Below are 21,521 nucleotides of genomic sequence, written 5' to 3'. Positions count from 1 at the left end.
ACTCATTACATTTGATTAGTGTTCCTATGACACGTCTTCAATTAAAATACGGCTAATTTAATATAAATAGTTAAAAGCCTGAATATAGGTCACTTAATATAGGGCTGTTCTCAAGAATCTGTTACACGTGAAATATATACCTAATGGCCATGACCCGAGTGATTCATCGTTTGAAAACATGCCTGAAAATCGATTTAATCTTTTTTTACATCCAAGAAGAAACTAGGTATTTTCTTTTTGGAACGTTTCAGGGGTTTATGATAATTTGCCTCATTGTAAATTTGACCATTTAAATGTCAGAAAAGACACTGCCATTAAAAGAGTAATTTTCTTAGATGAGAAGCAAAATAATAATAATGAAAAGAAAAGAAAAGAAAAACATTAAAGAAGCAAAAAAAGAAACGAGAAGGTATGAAAATGCAGTTTTTGTTCAATGGATGGGAAAGGCTGCATTCACATAAGTCTGAATGCGCTGCATTTCACCGGTGCCACAATTACACTGAAAGGTCAAGTATTACCGCATCTTGTGTTCCGCGCTGCATGCTAAGTATTTCTTCTTGCAAATGACCCTCGTCTGCGTGTGCAGTACAATGGCCTCAAGAAGTAGATAAATACTGCACAATTAAATATATTTTTGCTACTAGTTGACAATAAGATTTACTAAATGGGGTGATTGCAGTCAATGTGTAATTGTGCCATTTGCCATGGCTACATACTGAAGCTGGTCTAAGAAAGAGGTGTTGGAAGCCGTAGACGAAGACCAGTCTTGGTAATTTCTTTGTTACTTTGCTTTTTAAAGTCTCCATTTAAGATGTAGTACGACTGAAGGCCTATGTGGGAAAGTTAGACTTTTCTCGAAGAGAATATCTCTGTTCTTTTTAATCAAAGGTATACCTATCATTCTAATTCTCAAATTTTCTCGTCATTCTAAAAACTCTTCATTGCAGCTGTACCGACAAAGACAGATTTGCCATTTTTGCTCCATAGCTGTAAACGATCCAGTCCCATTTGATGTCAGTTTTAAGTCTGTTAAACCTCTCTTCTCAGTTTTCCTACTTCACTTGTAGTTTCTCATTCCGCGCAAATGCTGCGCTGTGGTTATTGTGTGTCAAGAATAGTTTGAGTCATTGTGATACATTCATTGAAACATGGTGATAAATACTATAGTATATGTATAAAATAGTATATGTTCTGTCATTTGTATATAGACCTCTCTCGCTTGAATTTGTTGCGGACTGTAAATGATCCAATTAAGCATTTCATTTGAAACTACGTTTGTTATAGCCTATTTGCAATTTTACTTTAACAAGGATGTATTTTTTTTAAAAAAAAACAAGGATTACGTTATGTTTAAGTAGCTATAGTGTACATGGGAATGGTGGCGAGCGAGATTTCAGCACCCCGGACAGCTCCACATCAAACGACATAATGCAAACTAAAAATACACCGCTATGTGTCATTACATAACCTTACTTTTCGAAGGTGTGGCCAAACCAAGTTTGTTTCGTGTGGACATGTTTAACATCAGTGGTGCATGTGAATAAAAGATGGTCGTTTTAGTGAAATTAACTGGCATGATTAGTTATTAAGTGTAACTTATGCTTATAGTCGCGCTGTATCCTATAGCCTACGTTGCTATACGTTTCTTTCTGCGCTCTAAAATCTTAGATTGACGATTAATGGGAAACATGTAATTTTAGTCGAGATGAGCACAACGTTTAATTCACCACAAATAGGCTATAAATGCAGATTGTAAGTCAATCATTCCCCCCCGAGCTACAGTGTAGAATAAAACAGGGAACGGACCTCGGAAACCTTGATTGCATTGAGATTGGGGTCTAATTGCAGAGAGGTGACATGGGACCTTTGCACCCGAAGCCTCGAGGACAGTCCGCAGTTGTGCAACGTGTGTTGAGTGAGAGTGATGAGAGCATACACGCTTCCAACAAGTCATTTTCAACAGCTACAAGCTCCACACAAAGACCACACACCGAGCCTCAGACATGTTAATGTAATCTGGAGTCTTTCAGAGGAGCGCTAACAAAACGAATCCCCGAAAACCTAATAGACTCTTTCGGCGCTGGTAGATTGCTGTGGAAAATGATTAAATTTGCACAACGGATAAAAGAGAAAATCTCACTTGCCTATAAAATGAACGTTTATTTCATGTATTTGGTTAATCAATTGATCCAGTCTTACGAGGGAAGTATGGTTAAGATAGCAGACATCCTCAAACATTTGTCTATACTCAAGTTCATTACATTGCAGTGATGTAGTCCAAAACAGGTATGTTATAATACTGTAATAATATAGGCCTGGCATTTTAATTTTATAATTTCACTCATTGTAAATTCAAATAAACTATAAATATAACTGGAGAGTATTTTCTTTATTTATTTTAGAATCATACTCACAATAGTAGCCCATTATTCTGGCCTTCTTAGACACATATAGATATTGCTTAGAGTTTTAGGTGGAGGTTACATATAATTGAGTATCAGTGCAAGTAAAAGAAGCATCTGTAGGCCTTCGAAAGTATAATTTCGGACATAATCGACAAAATGATCTGTTGATTTAACGACCCTTCACAGAAAAGAAGAGCGCCATTACAATCAGCGAGTCATTAAAACGCGCGCCCCATTGCCCGCTTACTGGCGCGAGAGCTTCTTATAAATACCTTCATCACTTGAAGGTTTACTACATGCAGAGGGTTTTATTTGCGAATAAAAGCTATAAAACCCAGACGTGAACAGCAACAAGGGCCGCACCGACCATTTTACCTAATGGCCTATTGTAGAAGTTTTGCTTTGCATTAATAGTTAAAGCTACTATCGCTGTTGGAGCGCGGTAGCCCATCAAATATCAGGGCAATCGGCGAACCGCTTATTACTATATTTCCATAAGGTTATAAACACTAAAAGACCAATCGATGTTCTTCAGCTCTGGTTTGTCAAGCAAAAAGATATTAAAATAATTTAAGAAAATATTTCCCCCACAACGAAAAGGATATTCTTCTGGGAATATGTCGATTTTGGTCGTTTTAGTCACTTAGCCTACTTTTTTTGCAATTATAAGGGCAAGAGAATAGTGTAATTGTGGGGAAACACATTTAATCAAGGGGTTATTAACATCTTTGAAATAACAATAACATTGTCGAAACTATTGAATTGTATAATTGAAATATAATTGAAAAGTTATATAAATGTTTTGCACCGCATAATCGATTTATAGCTATAATTAAGATCTCCATATCATGTAGTAAATCACACAGTTTACACTTCTACAGTATAAATCACAGAAGTCCAAAATGTAATTTGAAAAAAAAACATAATTAGGGTAATACCCATAAATCGGGTATTATTAAAACAAGAAAGAAAGAAAGAAAGAAAGAAAGAAAGAAAGAAAGAAAGAAAGAAAGAAAAAGAAAGAAATCTGATTTCGCGAGTGGGCCAGCGTCCTTTGTATGTCAGTAGGCTACCGATTCCTATGTGGACAATTTATATGAATTAATTTTAATTTGGTCAAAGCATGTCAAATATATGTCAAGTGGAAATATCAAATTTGACTCCGTTATTTCCTTGTGTGAACTAGGCTACATCTTTCACAGAGAAACACACGGCATGCACTTTCAAATGTTCTAGCTGGCAACTCGGTCAATCTTACCTCAGCCCTCTGATGTTTACGGTCTTTATCAATACGTAAACACGGGGGCATTTGATTTCACCTCTGATCTTCACAAACACGCTATTGATGGACGGCGCTCTGATAAGTGTGTTTATTTCGTCTTGCAAGGTTATTTAGGAGAATACTGCTGTTTGTACAGCGATGTGATTGATAAGTTAGCTTTTAGGAGCGTTTGTTTGATGTGAGTTTCTCTCAAGGAGTGGAGACCTCACCTGCACTGACTCATTCTTGGTACGACAAAGAGTTCCAAAAAGATCTACAAAAACTTCGTTTACTTAGGAAAGGCATATTATGCTACATCTCATTGCTATTCACTAAATACAATTAACTTAGGATCGAGATTTATTATTAATCAAATTGGTATGGAAAATGTGTAAGTTGTCTGGCTAAACATTTTAAAATATTTAATAATTGCTGTGCGTCGTCATTTTGCACGTAAATGGATTCGGGGGTATTCGACTGCATAAAAATGGTTGAACACGGCACAAAGTTAGCATTTAAAACGCCAAATTAACTTCTGACATATGTGACTTCATGAGTGTTGCGACACACAGAAAACTACATAACTATTTGCAGAATGAACACTTTACTAGGCCTGTCCAGCTCCACAATTCTGAAGGAATATCCATTACAAACAGTAGAAATTGTCGTTTGCAAACAATGTGCGACTGCAGCAGAAAATCCTTAGTATTTAGAAAGCTTGGCCTACAAATGTAAAGGCTAATTGTGTGAAAGTTTGTTGACATTGAAACTATTTCCATTTTATTAATCGTGAAGAAATGTTTTTCACTTGGTCCCACTTTTTAGCATCGCCGAGTGATAGATTCTTACAACCAAATCTAAAATAAACGTATTGTTAGGCTATTGTTGTTATTGTCATAATTTATTTATATGATTGTATGACTGCGCTTAAGTCAAATATCTATATAAGTTACAGAAAAATTAAACGTACAAATAACATTGGAACTGAAAAAAAAAAAACATGTGACCCTTAATATCGATAAAAATTTTGTACAATATACATAGCCTATCGCTAAAAACTATGTAATCAGTCCAAACCTTTTACAGAAATATACAAGCTACGTTTTACAATGAAATCTATGAGAAATCATGAAAGGTATTTAGAAGTCTAACTGTGAGGGGTGCGTCTTCATTTTTAAATCCAACAGAATATTTGTGATTTTAGTGTTTCAATCAGTCTCCATTTAAAATCTAGTGTATATAAATAATTCCATCTTCTTAATGGTGTTTTGGAGCTCATCCTCACAATAAAAGAGTTGATACCTTTTAACATTTGGCAATCCTTGTGTTGCTTGCAGCCTTGTCACTTCTCCCTCCAGAAAGGAGACAAGGGTTTCAGAGCGCAACCACTGTTCGCATGGTCTTTTTGAGCAGAGTATACAGATTATCTGCATCCACCTGTCATTTTGTTATTGTGTTATTGTCTGTTCCGGGGTCACCATGTCCTGCCATAAAGCAGAGCGGAGCAGGGCAAGGCAGCTCCATACTCGGAACCGGAAGAGTTCAGGTGTGACAGGCCGGGTACCTGGGTTTGGAGAGATGGGGGGCTTGCAGCATGTTGACCCAGATCTGGGGACTGACCGGCGCTGCCTACCTGCTGACTTTGATGCTGGCCCATTGAAGAACTGTTATTGGACATAATCATGACGTTTCCTCCCTGGTGATGGTGGTTTTGAACACCAGTGTTGGGTGTATGGCTGCTGCCTTGGCATGGCTTTCCGTCTTTCACCAACACTGGCACGGCCACCCGCCGTGGAGACTGTTGCTGCTGCTGACAGGAGCCATTGTCTTGTTGCATTTGCTGCTGGGACACTTTGTCCTTGGCCTGCCTTTTCATTTTATATCGGTGGTTTTGAAACCAAATTTTAACTTGAGTCGGAGTCAAGTGAATCATGCTGGCCAGATGTTCCCTTTCCGGCGCGGAGAGGTACTTCTGCTGCTTGAATCGTCGTTCAAGCTCGTACACCTGCGCCTGGGAGAAGAGTACTCGTCTCTTCCTGCGAGGTGTGCTCGTCAGCGGACCCATGCCTTTACCAACATCCGCCAAAGAACTCAGAGTGCTCATACTGCCCATATTCATACCAGACGAGGAACCCATGAAACGAGAGACTGCAAAAAAGAATCGTCTAAATTAGCGTTGCAACTTAAAAGCATACAGTATAATTATTAAATACTAATAATGACCACAAAAAATACAAACGCTCCTTAGCTCAGTCAAAAAATGAGAGAATATTGCGATTGTGCACTATTACGCAATCGTCTCTTGTTTGACTTTTCCCTGCTTTGGACAAACACTGGAACGGCGGTTAAGAGTCTGTTAATTGATACAGTTTGTTTGGGTTCAGATAAAGCATCTGCCATGTTTAACGTGTGGTTGGCTTAACATATTTCCCCGTTTTACAGCTAAAAAAGCCGAAAAGGCTACAGACTGCAGACTACATCATTTAAAATAGTACAATTTATAGCTGACATGTTTAATAGGCTACATCAAGTGTATATATATATATATATATATATATATATATATATATATATATATATATATATATACATATATATATATATATATATATATATATATATAGATAAAATCCCAAACAGTTCTTTGAAATACAAATCTCACGTACTTGTAGAGAAGCGTGGGTCAGGATTCGTTCCGTACCAGCTGGTGGCCGTCGTGCTGCCTCTCATACCGTCTTGATAGGCCGGCAGGTCGCTCATGTTGCCCAAATTCCCGTTACAGTAGCCCCCCATGGCTGTATGTGACAGCTGGGAAACTCCAGCTGCAGTCATGTGGTAGGCAGCGGGTACTGTTCCATTGTGGCCCATGTGGTGCTGCTGCATCGCCGCTTGCGTGACTTGGGGTTGTCTGTACGAGGCAAGTGGAGCCCCCGAGTTGTTCCCCTCCATACTCACTTTTTTGTAGCTCTCTTCAAGAGGACTTAAGATATCGGATACAGAAAAAGGAGTCGTATGCTTAGGGCTCATCGACATTGTTCTGTGTTGGAAAGGGAGAAATTAGAAGGCAAGGCAATCTCTCCTTCTTTTTTTGGCCAGCTCCTCTGTTCCTGTTGTTTCACCGTCGCTGCAGCAGGATGGAAACGTATGAGTGTGCACTGGAGTCCGCCTTAATTGGTTTGAGTGGGAGCTCGAAGCTGACTTTCGTTTGTTTTAGCTTGGTGCCAGGTTTAAGGCTTCCATCAGAGGCGGGGCATCAGCAGCCAGGGCAACAATACAAAGCAGCGCTATCATCTGTGCACCCACGCACAATTTCTATTACGCGGTCTTCAGCTACCCATGCCATCCCCCAACCCCGAAAACATTTACGCGAGTAACAACACCTGCGCGTAAATTTAATTCGTCCGAAGTTCATTTTGAGCGCGAGGCTGTTTATTTCTCGGTGGTGAGGTTTGCAAGAACAGCAAGCAACACAGCAAAGGATGAAATATTGACAGCTGGAGTGATGTTTATAAGGGCCCCTTGATGTGAGTGCATATGCGGACTTCAGACTTTGAGAACCACTCAGTTTCTGAAAAAAAAAGAAAAAAAAAAGCTTGAGTTGAACTACTGACTTTTAATGGCCACAAGAGGCTTCTGGTGATTGCAGGCGTGTTTGTATTATGCGCCATCGTACTCAAACACGCAAAGGGCCCTTTCGACGACTCAGGAACACTGACTGACAAATAAATAAATACATATGCGCGTGTTAAGAGGCCAAGTAAATGATTAAGCCCGTTTCCGTCTGATATTATTGGACATAGGCAACGTGTCGTCCAGATTCCCATCCACTCGGCTCAGACACGCGGTAGGCTACTGGGGAAAATGAACGCGGGAGGAGGAGATGCTCTCAGGTAAAGTTAACGACGATAAAATTACACGAGAAAGTCCATAAGTAGCTCCGTGTAGGTTCAATACATAGCTTACCAGTGCTTCCCGACGCCCTATAAGTCTCCCTCAGCCTACAGCTGGACAGAAAAGCATTTTTACAGAAATGTGTATGATTGGACAGAAGACTTAACAAAATCGACCAGATAATTTTTTACAAAACAGACTATTTTAATTTAATGTCATATTATTATTATTATTATTATTATTATTATTATTATTATTATTATTATTATGCTATATTAGCCATTCCCTCATATTTCTATTTTGAAAATATAAAAGTTGAATTTAGCTACACCATTACATATTTTCATTTTGTTTTCGTCATCCTAATATCGCAAAAATATTTGGTTATAACTAATTTACAATTTATCGTGGTATATATATATATATATATATATATATATATATATATATATATATATATATATATATATATATATATATAAGACAGCCAAATAGAGAAGCAAGCAAACCTTTTGGGACACCAAGAGTCTTTTGGATAAACTAGACAAATCACAAGTGAGTGATAAAGATTCCCATATTGTAGACTTAAATGTTTGGTGTAAACTTTCGTTTTAATCAAGACCTAAGTTCATCGAAAGTCTTCGCCGCTAAGCGCTGGAACCTTCTAAAAAAAAAAAGTATGCAGATTTAGATGGAATCAATTGATCTTGGCTTTTACCAATCAGGGATTACAGAGGCTGTTTGGTTTAGGACTAGTTTTATTTTTTAAAATAGGCCCTTAGAGTTATGGCTAAAATGCCTATTTTTCTCTCTCTCTCTTTGTGCTAAAGATTTCGTGCTCTCCGAAATCTTTTCGAAATCTCTTTCGTGTACTCCGTCTAAAGCAGTCCAAAACAGCTCAACACAAGAAATGCAAAAAAATCAGTCGGAGTCTGATTATGAAATAATTGCGAGTATAAATAACACTTTGTTAAAACAGTAGACTAAATACTTCTTCTTTTTAATTTTGCGTTTTTGCTTTCTACCCGAAAATGCATTTTTTTTTCCACTGTGCATTTCTTTGTAGCTATCTGTCTTGTGGAACACTCCCAAGTGTTTCAAATCTGAAAAACCAGCTGCCCTGAAGAGCAACAACAGGAACACAAACACGTGTCATTACATAGGCCTATAGTATAATAATAGGGTATATATCTAATAGAACTGTCAAGTTGCGTTTACGCCACAATAATACAAAAGGAGATCAAAATATAAATTTTATATAGAATAACAAACCATATACTATTGAGTCAAAAAATCTTTAACACGAGGGAATACAGCGTCTTCTGGTGGTCACAGCCTGAACATTTCCAAATGACGAAACACGCTCGATCAATAAAGTCCAAACAGTGTGCAAAGTCGGGTGGTTTTATTTTTTATTTAATGCCAACAGCACATTCGCAACTTTTTACAGTTTTATGATAAAAAATTTATTTTTTCAACCGTTCACATCTTTAGGCAGTGCTCAAACTTCGTGAAAATGATCGTGATAGTCAGCTTGTTAACCTCCTGAAACCTGCAGATAACGGCATTTCTCTATGGTATAGCACAGGTGGTCGTAGTTTGTGCACCAGTGATGATAATCGCGCGTGCAATTAAAACAATTAGTGTCAAAACTATGCGGCGTCCAACGTTGCTTTCAAGGTGTTCGGCCTACTTGATCCAGTTTACAAAAGGCTCTCTTAATTATCTTAATCAGGCTCGCACCTCTTTACTGGAGTACGGCTATCATGGTCAATTAACGGCAATTAGCAGTAGGCCTACGATTTGTGTTGTTTTTCATATAGGCCTAGCCTATTTTTCTATTGACAAACCGGAGTTTTATTCAGCGCTTCCTGCTATAGCCTACGTTTTCAATATACATATATATCTATAGCCTTTGAAAATATGTCATCATTTAGTTATAAAGAGTTTTATATTATATTATATTATATTATATTATATTATATTATATTATATCTAATGTGTTTTATTTACGTTTGTTTACGGTAGGACTGGACTAGAGTGATATTGACGCACATGATGTGCAGTAAATATTGACAGCAGACGCTATAGTCACCCTTCGAATCCACGATGCTATTGTGACATCTAGTGGAGAGTGACAGCCACGCAGTTTGCATAGAGAGTGCTCATGGGAGATGGGATATTAGTTTCCTTCTGAGCCTGGTGTGCGTTTCCCGAAGGCATTGCATCGCAAAGTAGACATGCAGACTTAATAAATTCTTATCTTGAGCACAATAAGAAAACTGACATCCAGTAGCCTAAAATCTATATATCCTTTTATTTCATACAGATGTAGCCTAATTCACGTCTAGAGATTTAAAGCACCTTTTTTTAAAGATTGCGCATGTACCCTGCTAGTTGGCTACGTAAGAACGAGCCTATAGTTTAACAGTTTATAGAGAAAAAATAGTTTAGTAAGGCAATTTACTATTTCCCACTTCCAAAGTCGTAATTACGAGCTCATTGTATTGAATTGAGTGACTTCAAAGACCATTCATGTGCTCTCTTAGAAGAAAAGGTTCTATCCGCGCTACGCATTTAGAACCCCTAAAAGTTTCTATATAGAACCATTTTTAAGTGCCAAAAGAGTTCTTTCTTGTCATAATATAATCTTTTTAGCATAAAGGTTTAAAAAAAAAAAAAAGCATTTAGAGTCAACTCCAAAGAACCTTTTAAGCTAAAAAAAAAAAAAAAAAAAGTAAAATTACAAAAAGCATTTAGAGTCAACTTCAAAGAACCTTTTATGCTAAAAAGGTTCTATAATGACAAGAAAGAACCCTTTTGGCACTTAAAAAGGGTTTTATATAGAACCTTTTAGGTGTTCCAAATAGCGCCGATATAACCTTTTAAGGTTCTATATAGTACCTTTTCATCTAAGAGAAATATTTACGATAATTCTGATAGCACGTGAATGCAGCATAAATGACGAGCTCTTATCACTTCAGAAGTGGGGCTGGGGATTATCATTTAGCACGTGAAAGCAGCATGGTCATCAGATGCCATCATGTAATAATAGCCTTATAGGCTAGCAGGCCTATTTAATAATAATTAGCCTAATTAATTTAAATTAAATTAATTCGATCTAAGACGAATTCATTATGCCTAAAAGAATTAGGCCTATTCCACAACCATTAGCCAACGTGGTTGAACGACAAATTTGCGACAGTACAGTTGTGACTAGTTGATTTCTTCAATAGCCTACTAGGCTACACTCTTAGAAGAAAATGTTCCATCAGCGCTACGTATTTGTATTTTCTATTTAGAACCCTTTTTAAGTGCCAAGAGGGTTCTTTCTTGTCATAATAGAACCCTTTTAGCATAAAAGGTTCTTTGGAGTTGACTCTAATTGCTTCTTCTTTTTTTAAATCTTTTTTTTTTTTTTTTTTTTAAACCTTTTCAGGTTGCCCATCCCTGATCTAGCTATAGCCTAATGGGCTATTGTCACAAATTTGTCGTCAACCACGTCGGCTAATTGTGTAGTAGGCTAATAACTTATTAATGAATCATCTTGACATAGCCTTAATGCTAGACTAATTATTGCTGCCTTCACGTGCTATATCAGAAATGTGATAATTCCCACTTTTGAAGTCTTGATTACGAAATGGGCAAATTTCGTAAAAAAAAAAATGGCGTTTATGTGCAAATTTCACCTATATCAAACTCTTATAGGCTGCGCGAATTTCAAGAGAACGTGAAGGCAGCATTGGCCTAATTTCTCAGTTATTTAGCTTTATTTTCATATTCAATATGCTCGTTCTTACTTAGGCCTACTAGAGCACGTCCGCACATGCGCACTCTTCAAAAATCTCTTGATAAACTAAAAGTCTGAAATGACACTTGTAGTAGGCTATTGTTCTGAATGTCAGCTTGCTTATTTTGTTCAATATAACGATTTAGTCCACGTGTCATGCAAACAAGGTCCGTGTATCATCTGATCATTTCATTTCCTGTTTGAAATGGAATAACGAGAACACATAAATCGTCTCGTTTATTCGTTTTTTTGTTTAGTTTAAAAACGAAAAATGAGATTTTGGCTCGATTTTTCATATTTCGTTTGCGGTTTATAAAACGGTTTATGGGTTTGATATTTCGTTTCCACACGTGGGCGGCGCCGAAACGCCTCTTTCATCTGATTGGTCAAACAGCTCCGCCTTCAGCGCGAGCTCTTCATTCTGTCAGGCAGAATACAAGTGCGGGACTGACAAATGCAATTTAATTAAAATACATGTCCGAAAACACCACACACTGCTAACTACACACAATATTTAAAGCAGAAATATGTTGCTATATGAAAGATGTTGTCACGTAATTCGTGCTGTTGCGATTTGCAAGCGACCTCCATTAATGTGAGCCATAGGCTATTATTTGAGGATGATAGCCTGTTTCTCATTGATAAATACGGTGCAAATAGTCCCGTCTCTTTGGATAAAAGGGAAATGGAAATAAAAATAAATAACAGGCTGAACTGTACATGATAATATGTCTGTGATATTTGCCACTCTCGTCTTTTATTTACATCAAAAGGCAGGTAGGCATGTGTGACATTTCAATAATCAAGAAAATTGAATAGAAATACAGTTTATATTTGTGAATGTGTCTATTCTGTTCACGGGAAAAGAAAGAGACAGAAAAGTGAGAAGTATCAGTAAACATACATTAATTGATACTGACAAAATTAGCAGTTTGGGTTTAATTAAAATCATGTCGGTTGAAGAGCACGACATAGGCCTACCTTTAAAATCGTATTATTTTTATTATAAAACAGATAATAAATAATGAATTGGGTGATGTTTCTCTGAGTTGTCTTTATTAAGTTTGCTTGAGAGCTCCAGCATATAGTCCTATTTAAATATTATTTATTATTAATATTATGAGAACTATAATGCTTCACCAAACTCAGCTCAGACCTTCAGACTGGTCTGACTCACTTATATCTTTTCTAACGGGTCAGACTTACTTTCCCAAAAAATCCCATTGACTTGCGTTATCTGAGCAATGATGGCCGTAATGATTAAAGCTGTCCACTAGAGGGGGCGACAGGATAAGTCTTTTCTACTCACTTTCCCTGTTTGCAACAGTTTAAATGACAAATTAATTTCATTCATAAATAGGCCATATCTGTCTATGAGAACAAGCTTTACACTTCAAGCTGTACAACTTATTAAAACTTGAACACTGCTTGAGAGTTTGCCACTCTTTAGTTTCTTTTAAGATATTCACACTTTTGCATTTAGGGCCTAATGTTTGTCCATCTGGAACTTGCTAGGTTTGCCCTTTGTGCTGCTCCCTATGTACTGGAAACCATGTCTTGAATCTGTCTGGATACATTCTCCAAAACCTGAGAGGCCTCCAACCGCTACTCGATTTGCTAAGGTAGTGAAGGGCAGCTTTTTCAGCATCTCTGTGACAATTTAAAAAAAGAAAAAGGTTACCACATAAATTACTTTGACTTATCCCTCCTTAAATATATATATATAATATAAAACAAGATCATCATCACCAAAAAATACTTAGATACTATTTTATAATGAATGAATACGGCCTTGAAATCGTATTCTCTAATTTATCAATGGCTGCCAATGTTGAGTTAAGCCTAGTGACAAATTCAAAATATAAAAACATATTTACAAATACAAATATCTTGTTTACTCAATCAAATTTTTTTTTAAAAAAAATATTGTTATATTACTTGTGATGTAGTGATTTGCTAAATGTAATACTTTACAGTATTTTTTAATTACAAGTGTACATTACTGACATTTAGTGTACATTGGCCTATATAAATAGTCGAGCTAAACTTTGCAGGACATTTGCCCTGACATTAGCTCTTTACATGAATAAAATTTATCAACAGCAAGTAGGGCTTAAAATATAACGCTCATTACAAATGCAAGTTCCAGATGGACAAACATTAGGCCCTAAATGCAAAAGTGTGAATATCTTAAAAGAAACTAAAGAGTGGCAAACTCTCAAGCAGTGTTCAAGTTTTAATAAGTTGTACAGCTTGAAGTGTAAAGCTTGTTCTCATAGACAGATATGGCCTATTTATGAATGAAATTAATTTGTCATTTAAACTGTTGCAAACAGGGAAAGTGAGTAGAAAAGACTTATCCTGTCGCCCCCTCTAGTGGACAGCTTTAATCATTACGGCCATCATTGCTCAGATAACGCAAGTCAATGGGATTTTTTGGGAAAGTAAGTCTGACCCGTTAGAAAAGATATAAGTGAGTCAGACCAGTCTGAAGGTCTGAGCTGAGTTTGGTGAAGCATTATAGTTCTCATAATATTAATAATAAATAATATTTAAATAGGACTATATGCTGGAGCTCTCAAGCAAACTTAATAAAGACAACTCAGAGAAACATCACCCAATTCATTATTTATTATCTGTTTTATAATAAAAATAATACGATTTTAAAGGTAGGCCTATGTCGTGCTCTTCAACCGACATGATTTTAATTAAACCCAAACTGCTAATTTTGTCAGTATCAATTAATGTATGTTTACTGATACTTCTCACTTTTCTGTCTCTTTCTTTTCACGTGAACAGAATAGACACATTCACAAATATAAACTGTATTTCTATTCAATTTTCTTGATTATTGAAATGTCACACATGCCTACCTGCCTTTTGATGTAAATAAAAGACGAGAGTGGCAAATATCACAGACATATTATCATGTACAGTTCAGCCTGTTATTTATTTTTATTTCCATTTCCCTTTTATCCAAAGAGACGGGACTATTTGCACCGTATTTATCAATGAGAAACAGGCTATCATCCTCAAATAATAGCCTATGGCTCACATTAATGGAGGTCGCTTGCAAATCGCAACAGCACGAATTACGTGACAACATCTTTCATATAGCAACATATTTCTGCTTTAAATATTGTGTGTAGTTAGCAGTGTGTGGTGTTTTCGGACATGTATTTTAATTAAATTGCATTTGTCAGTCCCGCACTTGTATTCTGCCTGACAGAATGAAGAGCTCGCGCTGAAGGCGGAGCTGTTTGACCAATCAGATGAAAGAGGCGTTTCGGCGCCGCCCACGTGTGGAAACGAAATATCAAACCCATAAACCGTTTTATAAACCGCAAACGAAATATGAAAAATCGAGCCAAAATCTCATTTTTCGTTTTTAAACTAAACAAAAAAACGAATAAACGAGACGATTTATGTGTTCTCGTTATTCCATTTCAAACAGGAAATGTAAAAAACACGTCTCCAATTTTAAATTTTTTTGTGAATGATCACATCTAAATTTTTCATTTGCCCGATTTGAAATTCTGTTAATTGATTTTTTTTTTTTTAATTTGGCCGAATTGAAATTTTGTGAATTTATGTAATTTAATTCACTGAAATTCAATTCGGCCAACTGAAAAAAATGTAGATGTGATCAGTCACTATAACATTTTCAATTGGAGAACGTTTTACAATGTAACCAAAGGTCGAGAGATGTAGATCCAACCCCACAACTTTGTTGTCTGCTAATGTTCTTTGGAACTATGGTTTCGTTAAACTATGCTGAAAATGACGGAACTTGCGCTTTGGCTAATGATGCTTTTGGGAAACGCACCCTGGCCCACCATACGCTGTTAACCTCAAGGTGGCAGAGTGACACCGTTTAGCCAGGCAACCAAAACGGGGGACGTAATTTTTTCACCCCCTTGTTTCACTTTAATGTTAACTTGATGTCTGACAGACCAACTGGAGGTATAAAAACGCATTTATAATGACACATGTTGCACATGACATTTATTTATTATTTAAGGTACAAAATTGTCTCTGCGATTCTTTGTGATAACTAAAAATATCAACAAAACAAAACAAAAACTTTATTTTCAGCCATCTGGTGTGTTCAAATAAGCCATTTTTGTTATATATTTTTTAATAATATATTTTTATTTATTTATTTAATTTACTTATTTTACTTTACAAAAGGTTGCCTAAATGTTTCGTCGAATCACACGATTTATTTTAAATCAAGGATCAAGTACTTAGGAGAAAACCCAGCTTCATAAGCGCAATTGTTGGGTTTTACTGTGTTACTACCAAGTTGGTGTGGCCAACTCTCGCCATAAACCAAGGGGAGACCACTAAAAGCCTGTCTTTGTCACTCCCCAAACCCAACGACTTTTAAAACTCCATTGTCTTGTTAAAGCCCATAAATTTGTCACCCGGGACTGATTAAACATCACGAGAATTGAGACACTGCGGATTTTGTCTAGGTCCTTTTGGGAGCCACACAATGGTCCATTCAGAGGACGACACAAAAAAGTGTTTCGGGGAAGATGTAGCGAGGAGAGCGCAACGGTCAGTCCCCTCCATATGTAGTACAAGGTGGCCTGAGAGAGGGGACAAAAGACCAGGTGACAAGGATGATACTAAATGGCTTGCTGAATTAATTGGGACAAGCTCAGGATTGAGAAAGCACGAGAAAACACGCCTCTTTCATCAATGTTACAATGATCACCTTCTTTTAAAATATGGAGGAGGCCGTGAGTTGCATGAACTTTCTAGTCACAGTGCAGTTTGTCACAAACCGATGCTGTAAGGCTAATTGTTTTGGTGTGTTGGAAAACATGTTTAAGAACAATTAACAACTTAGGTCTTTCTAATTTAGTCACCTAATCTTTAATCACCTCTCAAATCAAACGCTTTAAACAAACAGAAACGCTTGTAACGCGCCATAGGCCTACATATTTCGTAAAGCCTACAGTAAAAAGACCATAAAAGCCAGAAGTTCCTGAATCAAACAAGAAAGAATCAACATCCATTGTGCATCTAACATTTCTTCCTCAGTGTTCACTGTTGAGTCTTAAATAAGGGTTCTTTCTTTAAGATGGTTATTTGCTCTGTTGGGTGAAAGTGGACGTCTTAACATTACAAAAGCCACTCACCTCTTGCTGTGCGCTAATTCTCATACTCTTTTCTGTTCAATCTGAGATCTTTTATACAAACACTATGTAACAATTGCGGGGATTAACAGAAAGATGAAATAATTATACTAATCAAATGACAAAAATTACTAAAACCAAAGAAGGAATAAAGTCTTTTAAAAATGTTATTATTAAAATGAGTGATTTCATGCTTAAAAATATTTAATATAATGTATAAACATAATATGTATGGTCAATTCAAACATACATTGCTAAAATATTTTTTTTTATTCTCAGATTTTTTGTAGGCTAATACATAGAAGAATAAAGAACGAAAACATAGGCTAACATTTTAAGATGATGCAGTTTCATCCAAATCATGACTACATTATTCACTATATAAAGCATAAAACATTTATTTTGTTCAATTATATATAATCTTTTGTTTGAGAAAAAAAACTTGAAAAAATGCACTATCTAGACCATAATACACATAATTAATTAATACACAAACAATTTGCAAAGCGCAACAGCCAAAAACAAAACTAAATAGACCACATAATATGTGCAAACAGCATTTATTTATTTATTTTTATCTTATCAACGCTGAAAGACTTTAATATACCTAAGACTTTATGTAATTAAAAACAAATTGAATCAAGATGAATCCATGCGCTGTCCTGGGGTAGCCTAAGTCTCGAAATAGTTCGTGTGGTCAAGCGAGTCTCACCAAACACAAAAGTGCTGATGGGAGGCCGCTGTGTTGGTAAAGTGCTGATATGTCGGGAAAAGCGCAAAAGGCGTCTGCTGCTGTAAAGAATGGAAACCTTGAACGCTGAAAGGTGATGATGGGACTGTTGGGGGAACGATGCAGCTTCCCTTTTCTGCATCGAGAGTGCAGTTCTGATACGGTTTACCATCTCGGACCAAAATGGGCACCACGACCCTGCGCAAAACCGGTGGCTGATTGAGATCCTGGGCGTACTCTATCCGCGCTCTCTTCATTTTGTATCTGTGGTTTTGGAACCAGATCTTGATCTGCGTGGGCGTGAGACGTAGCAGGTGCGCCAGCTGCTCTCGTTCCGGAGCGGACAGGTACCGCTGCTGACGAAAGCGTCTCTCCAGTTCGTAAGTCTGAGCCTTGGAGAATAACACGCGTCGCTTCTTCCTCTTTTCATGCTCTGTATCCACTGAGAGCTCATCTGGCCCGGTGGAGTCCGGTGAAGCCTCAAGGTTGCTCTCGTCTGACGCTAAAGAAAAAATGAGATGCTATGATTAGATGTATAGGCCTATCTGAAAAAACAAAACGAAAAAACGTGTAGGCCTGGACTGTACAGTTACCAAATGGTAACATGGTAATCAAAATACAAATATACTTTAATGCTGATATGATACATAGGATGGGCATTTTAAACATTTTCTTAAAATTAATTGTAAATTTGTTTAATTTTTTTTCAGGAACTTACATGTATGTCCTCTGTCGTTTTCAGTCCAAGACGAGTAGGGTGAGACGGAAAACGTGTCCACTGGAGAATGGTGCGCGATGCTTTCGGAGTCATTTTCTGGCAAATCCAAAATACTTCTCACAGTGAAACTGAACTTGTTAGAAATAGCCATCTGGAGTGCTGTTAGTTCCAGGACTGGTGGTTCTCGGTCTTGAAGAGCTATCCTCAGTCGCGTAGTGCTGAAGTGATGTGTGCGTTTTCAAGATGCACATCCAAGTGACAATGTGTACACTGATGTCGCGGTGTTTATATAAACAGCACTTGGTGGCTGCTTTGAGGCCTCTCCTCCTTATGGATTCTAAGTACCTCAATGACTCGTGTACTTAAATCCCTGTAATGGTAGGTGTGAACTCGGCAAAGAATAGCCCGTTACTTTCACAATGATGGAGGGTAACACTCTTCATCATTACTGATTCGTCCGAATTCGTGAAAAGTGGGAAACAGATAATGGTAATTGTTGAGGCTGAATCACGTCTTGGGTGGCAAGTGACAACAAGAGCCCTCCCTTCTTTCCCCCCTCTCAAATAACATATCGGATATTTGCATACAAAGTGATCCATTAGCGTCCCAGAGTTGGTTTTCCTAATTCGTTTATTGGGGTAATGCCGTTTATTGCAGGTGTTATTACACAAACAACGGGTTAAATGTAGGGTGATATTTCATGGCAATTCATGAAATATAGCCTATATATATATATATATATATATATATATATATATATATATATATATATATATATATATATATATATATATATATATATATATATATATAGGTGGGCTCATGGAAAAGTACCCTGCTCTTAGCTATACTACTGTAAAAAAAAGATAAAGAACCAGCAAATACATTTTTGAGATGTGAATTTAAAACTTTATGTTTAAAACTTGTATCTAAATCACATCCAAAGTTACAAAATATTCCTATTTATGAATTTATATAAGTTCCATTTTCTTCAGGTATTTCCTCCGATAAAAATCCGAGATAAATAGAATAAAGACCGTAAAACATTTTTTTAAATTAAATTATTATTATTTTTTAGAAAAGATTCCGATATCAAGGAGACAGCAATATATCGTTATGGGCTATTGCTTACTCCTGCACCTCACCAGTAAGTGCACGAGGCATAGCCTATATCATTGGGTTCGGATGATTCCTGAAACTGCCTAGTCTTAGAGCGCGCTCTGGATGACTGCATAGACCCTCCCAAACAGAGTGGGTATCCGTTCTCGTCTAGTCGTCCTGGGTGGTCGGCCGAAAAAAGGAACACAAATACATGCCAACCAGCGACCAGGAACAAAAGAGGGAAATGTAGCCCCGCGTCCGAGACCCGTTGGAAGCATTTGTTCCAGTCAAGATTTTGCATTTGTTCAGTCCTGAAATAATGCTTGATTGACGCCCCCGCACAATGTCCTTTAACTTTCTCGAATAAATCCGTGCTTGTTTCTTGTTGTCATGGTTTTGAATAGGGATGAACGGGATCTGGGCAACTATCTACTGCTACACGTCTAGCTGCTTATGTCTATACTGAATTATTAGTTATGCGTTTCCAAACGGAATTAAAAAAGACTTTACGTTTCCGTTAAACTAGTCTGCTGATTAATCAAAGTATTTAAAAAAAAAACAATTAATTGAAAAAAAAGTATATATTTTTTCCTCCTAAATCTTCCGATGGTCGAAAAATACGGACGAGACGAACACTTTCAGTAAAAAAAAAAGGCTTTACGCTATTGATTAGCCAACTTTTATTATCATGTTTAATTCTAAACAGTGTTAGCCGGTTAGTAACTGCGAAATGCTGCATCCTAGATGTATAACGTAAATTAAAATGTTTGCCAAGCTCTTTACATTTAGGCGCACGCTCTCAAAGAATCAATAAAGACCCGTGTAGGCACACAGTTTAGTTTCTAATGACCTCTCGTTTCTCCTTAATCTATTAGACACCCACAGATAGAAGTATGCTTCAGGAAAAGTGTGCACTCTCAAACACCCAAGAGCTCTTCAGAGTCAAATATTTACTCTTTTTGTTTGACTTCTCAAACCCAAGGAGTCAGGCAACGGGAATGAAAGAATCATCTACAGAAATAAACATTTCCGCGTGAAGAGCAACCAATGGGTATTTTATTATTATTATTTAAATGTGCAATAATAATTATAATAAAAGATTGTTTCATTGGATTTAAATAAAGCTTGGGGGTAAACACATTAGACTCTCATCAGACCTTATTTATAATCTTTTTCTGCAAGTTAAAACTCTGTAACTCTGTAGGTAACATCAGCAACACTTTACACACTATTAAGCAAACAGGGATTGTGCGCTGAATTTCAGCATATCTTAATATTTTCAATTGTTTGTTTGCTCAGGTTGCTTTGATTATAACAGATACTTGTCTTATGTGTAAAAAGAAAATGTAAATCACTACAGATTTTTTTTTTGGGGGGGGGGGGGGGTGAACTATCCCTTTAAGATTTTTTTTTTTTTTTAAATGTATGAACATCATTACATAAGACAAAACAGAACTTGTGACAATGACTGTAACGGACTTCATATAGAGCACACACACACAAAATTCCCTTTGGAGCGGAACAAAAATAAAAATAGCTATATTCAATAAATTAATATTAAATATTTGATTTATAAAAAAAAAAAAAAAAACTATGGATCAAGTGTCACCTCACAGAATATCTATTAATCTAACACTTTCATAAATTATATAAAGTTACAGATGCATATAAAACTATAGTACTACAAACTCAAGAGCCAGAAACCAGAAAGACCCACCTAACATTTTCAACACTGGTAAAAAAACATTAAAAACCCACAGAAAAAAAATATTATATTTAAAGTTATAAAGACATAAAACATTAAGAACTTTAAAATCACATAAAAATTAAATTGTAAAATGTATTCCCTTCTCATTCATAGTCATTAGCCTATACTTTTACATAGTCATTCTTATTTTTATATGGTATATTGCAATATTTGTTATACATGATTTATCTGCAATCTGTAATCAAAATAACTTCCCTTCTTTGATGATGGTTGGTGTGGTATTTGTCAGAAATGATTAAACAGCAGTAATGTTTATAGATTATTTAGCAATTTCATCCATCTCCTGGAATCATCACTCACACACACATTATGTCAGAACAAAACACCTCAATAATTCAGACTTCATTTTCAAAATCAACAAAAGTCAACAAAGGGGTTCCCCTCATTTTATCCCCCTCCTGGAAACAAGTAGTGGGAGTACCCTGTGTACTTTTTTTTTTTAGCATCAGTACTTTTCCATTTTATGTTGCAGGCAGCCATCTAACCCTTCAGAGAACAGCCGTGTTGGGGAGTGCACAGGAGCAGATGGCAAAATAGACAGTAAGTACCAGTTACATCATGTGGAGTGGCATGGTACACCCGCAATAATTCAGTTACCATAGGTTTCCATGGCTAGTTACTGGATGACCATTTGGACAGCGTGTTTGAGTGTACACTGTAAAAAAACAAACAAAAAAACAAACAAAAAAAAAACAAAAACGGTAAATCTC

The 21,521-nt window shown here is 36.6% G+C and overlaps 2 protein-coding genes across 2 annotated transcripts; both read right to left on the bottom strand.

Moving 5' to 3' along the window:
* Positions 1 to 3,444: 3,444 nt before the first annotated feature.
* nkx2.1 (NK2 homeobox 1) lies at positions 3,445 to 7,070 on the bottom strand. Its single transcript, XM_067454581.1, has 2 exons — positions 6,333 to 7,070; positions 3,445 to 5,814 (listed from the first exon to the last, which is right to left on the bottom strand). Exons 1-2 carry the CDS (start codon positions 6,697 to 6,699, stop codon positions 5,141 to 5,143), a joined length of 1,041 nt encoding a protein of 346 aa, XP_067310682.1. The 5' UTR covers positions 6,700 to 7,070; the 3' UTR covers positions 3,445 to 5,140.
* A 10,086-nt stretch (positions 7,071 to 17,156) lies between these two features.
* On the bottom strand, positions 17,157 to 18,108 carry nkx2.9 (NK2 transcription factor related, locus 9 (Drosophila)). Its single transcript, XM_067454580.1, has 2 exons — positions 17,943 to 18,108; positions 17,157 to 17,726 (listed from the first exon to the last, which is right to left on the bottom strand). The coding sequence occupies exons 1-2, from the start codon at positions 18,091 to 18,093 to the stop codon at positions 17,203 to 17,205; spliced, it is 675 nt and encodes a 224-aa protein (XP_067310681.1). The 5' UTR covers positions 18,094 to 18,108; the 3' UTR covers positions 17,157 to 17,202.
* Positions 18,109 to 21,521: the final 3,413 nt, after the last annotated feature.

This window comes from Pseudorasbora parva, chromosome 10 (assembly GCF_024679245.1).
Source record: "Pseudorasbora parva isolate DD20220531a chromosome 10, ASM2467924v1, whole genome shotgun sequence".
Lineage (NCBI taxonomy): Eukaryota > Metazoa > Chordata > Actinopteri > Cypriniformes > Gobionidae > Pseudorasbora > Pseudorasbora parva.
This window is presented reverse-complemented; position numbering and strand designations above follow the sequence as displayed.

Excerpts from the sequence above, each read along its gene's own strand:
- nkx2.9 (XM_067454580.1), bottom strand. The coding sequence starts at position 18,093 with ATGGCTATTTCTAACAAGTTCAGTTTCACTGTGAGAAGTATTTTGGAT. Across the intron at positions 17,727-17,942 it reads AAACGACAGAGGACATACAT|CGTCAGACGAGAGCAACCTT; the intron begins GTAAGTTCCTGA and ends TTTTTTCTTTAG.
- nkx2.1 (XM_067454581.1), bottom strand. The coding sequence starts at position 6,699 with ATGTCGATGAGCCCTAAGCATACGACTCCTTTTTCTGTATCCGATATC. Across the intron at positions 5,815-6,332 it reads TGACCCACGCTTCTCTACAA|TCTCTCGTTTCATGGGTTCC; the intron begins GTACGTGAGATT and ends TCTTTTTTGCAG.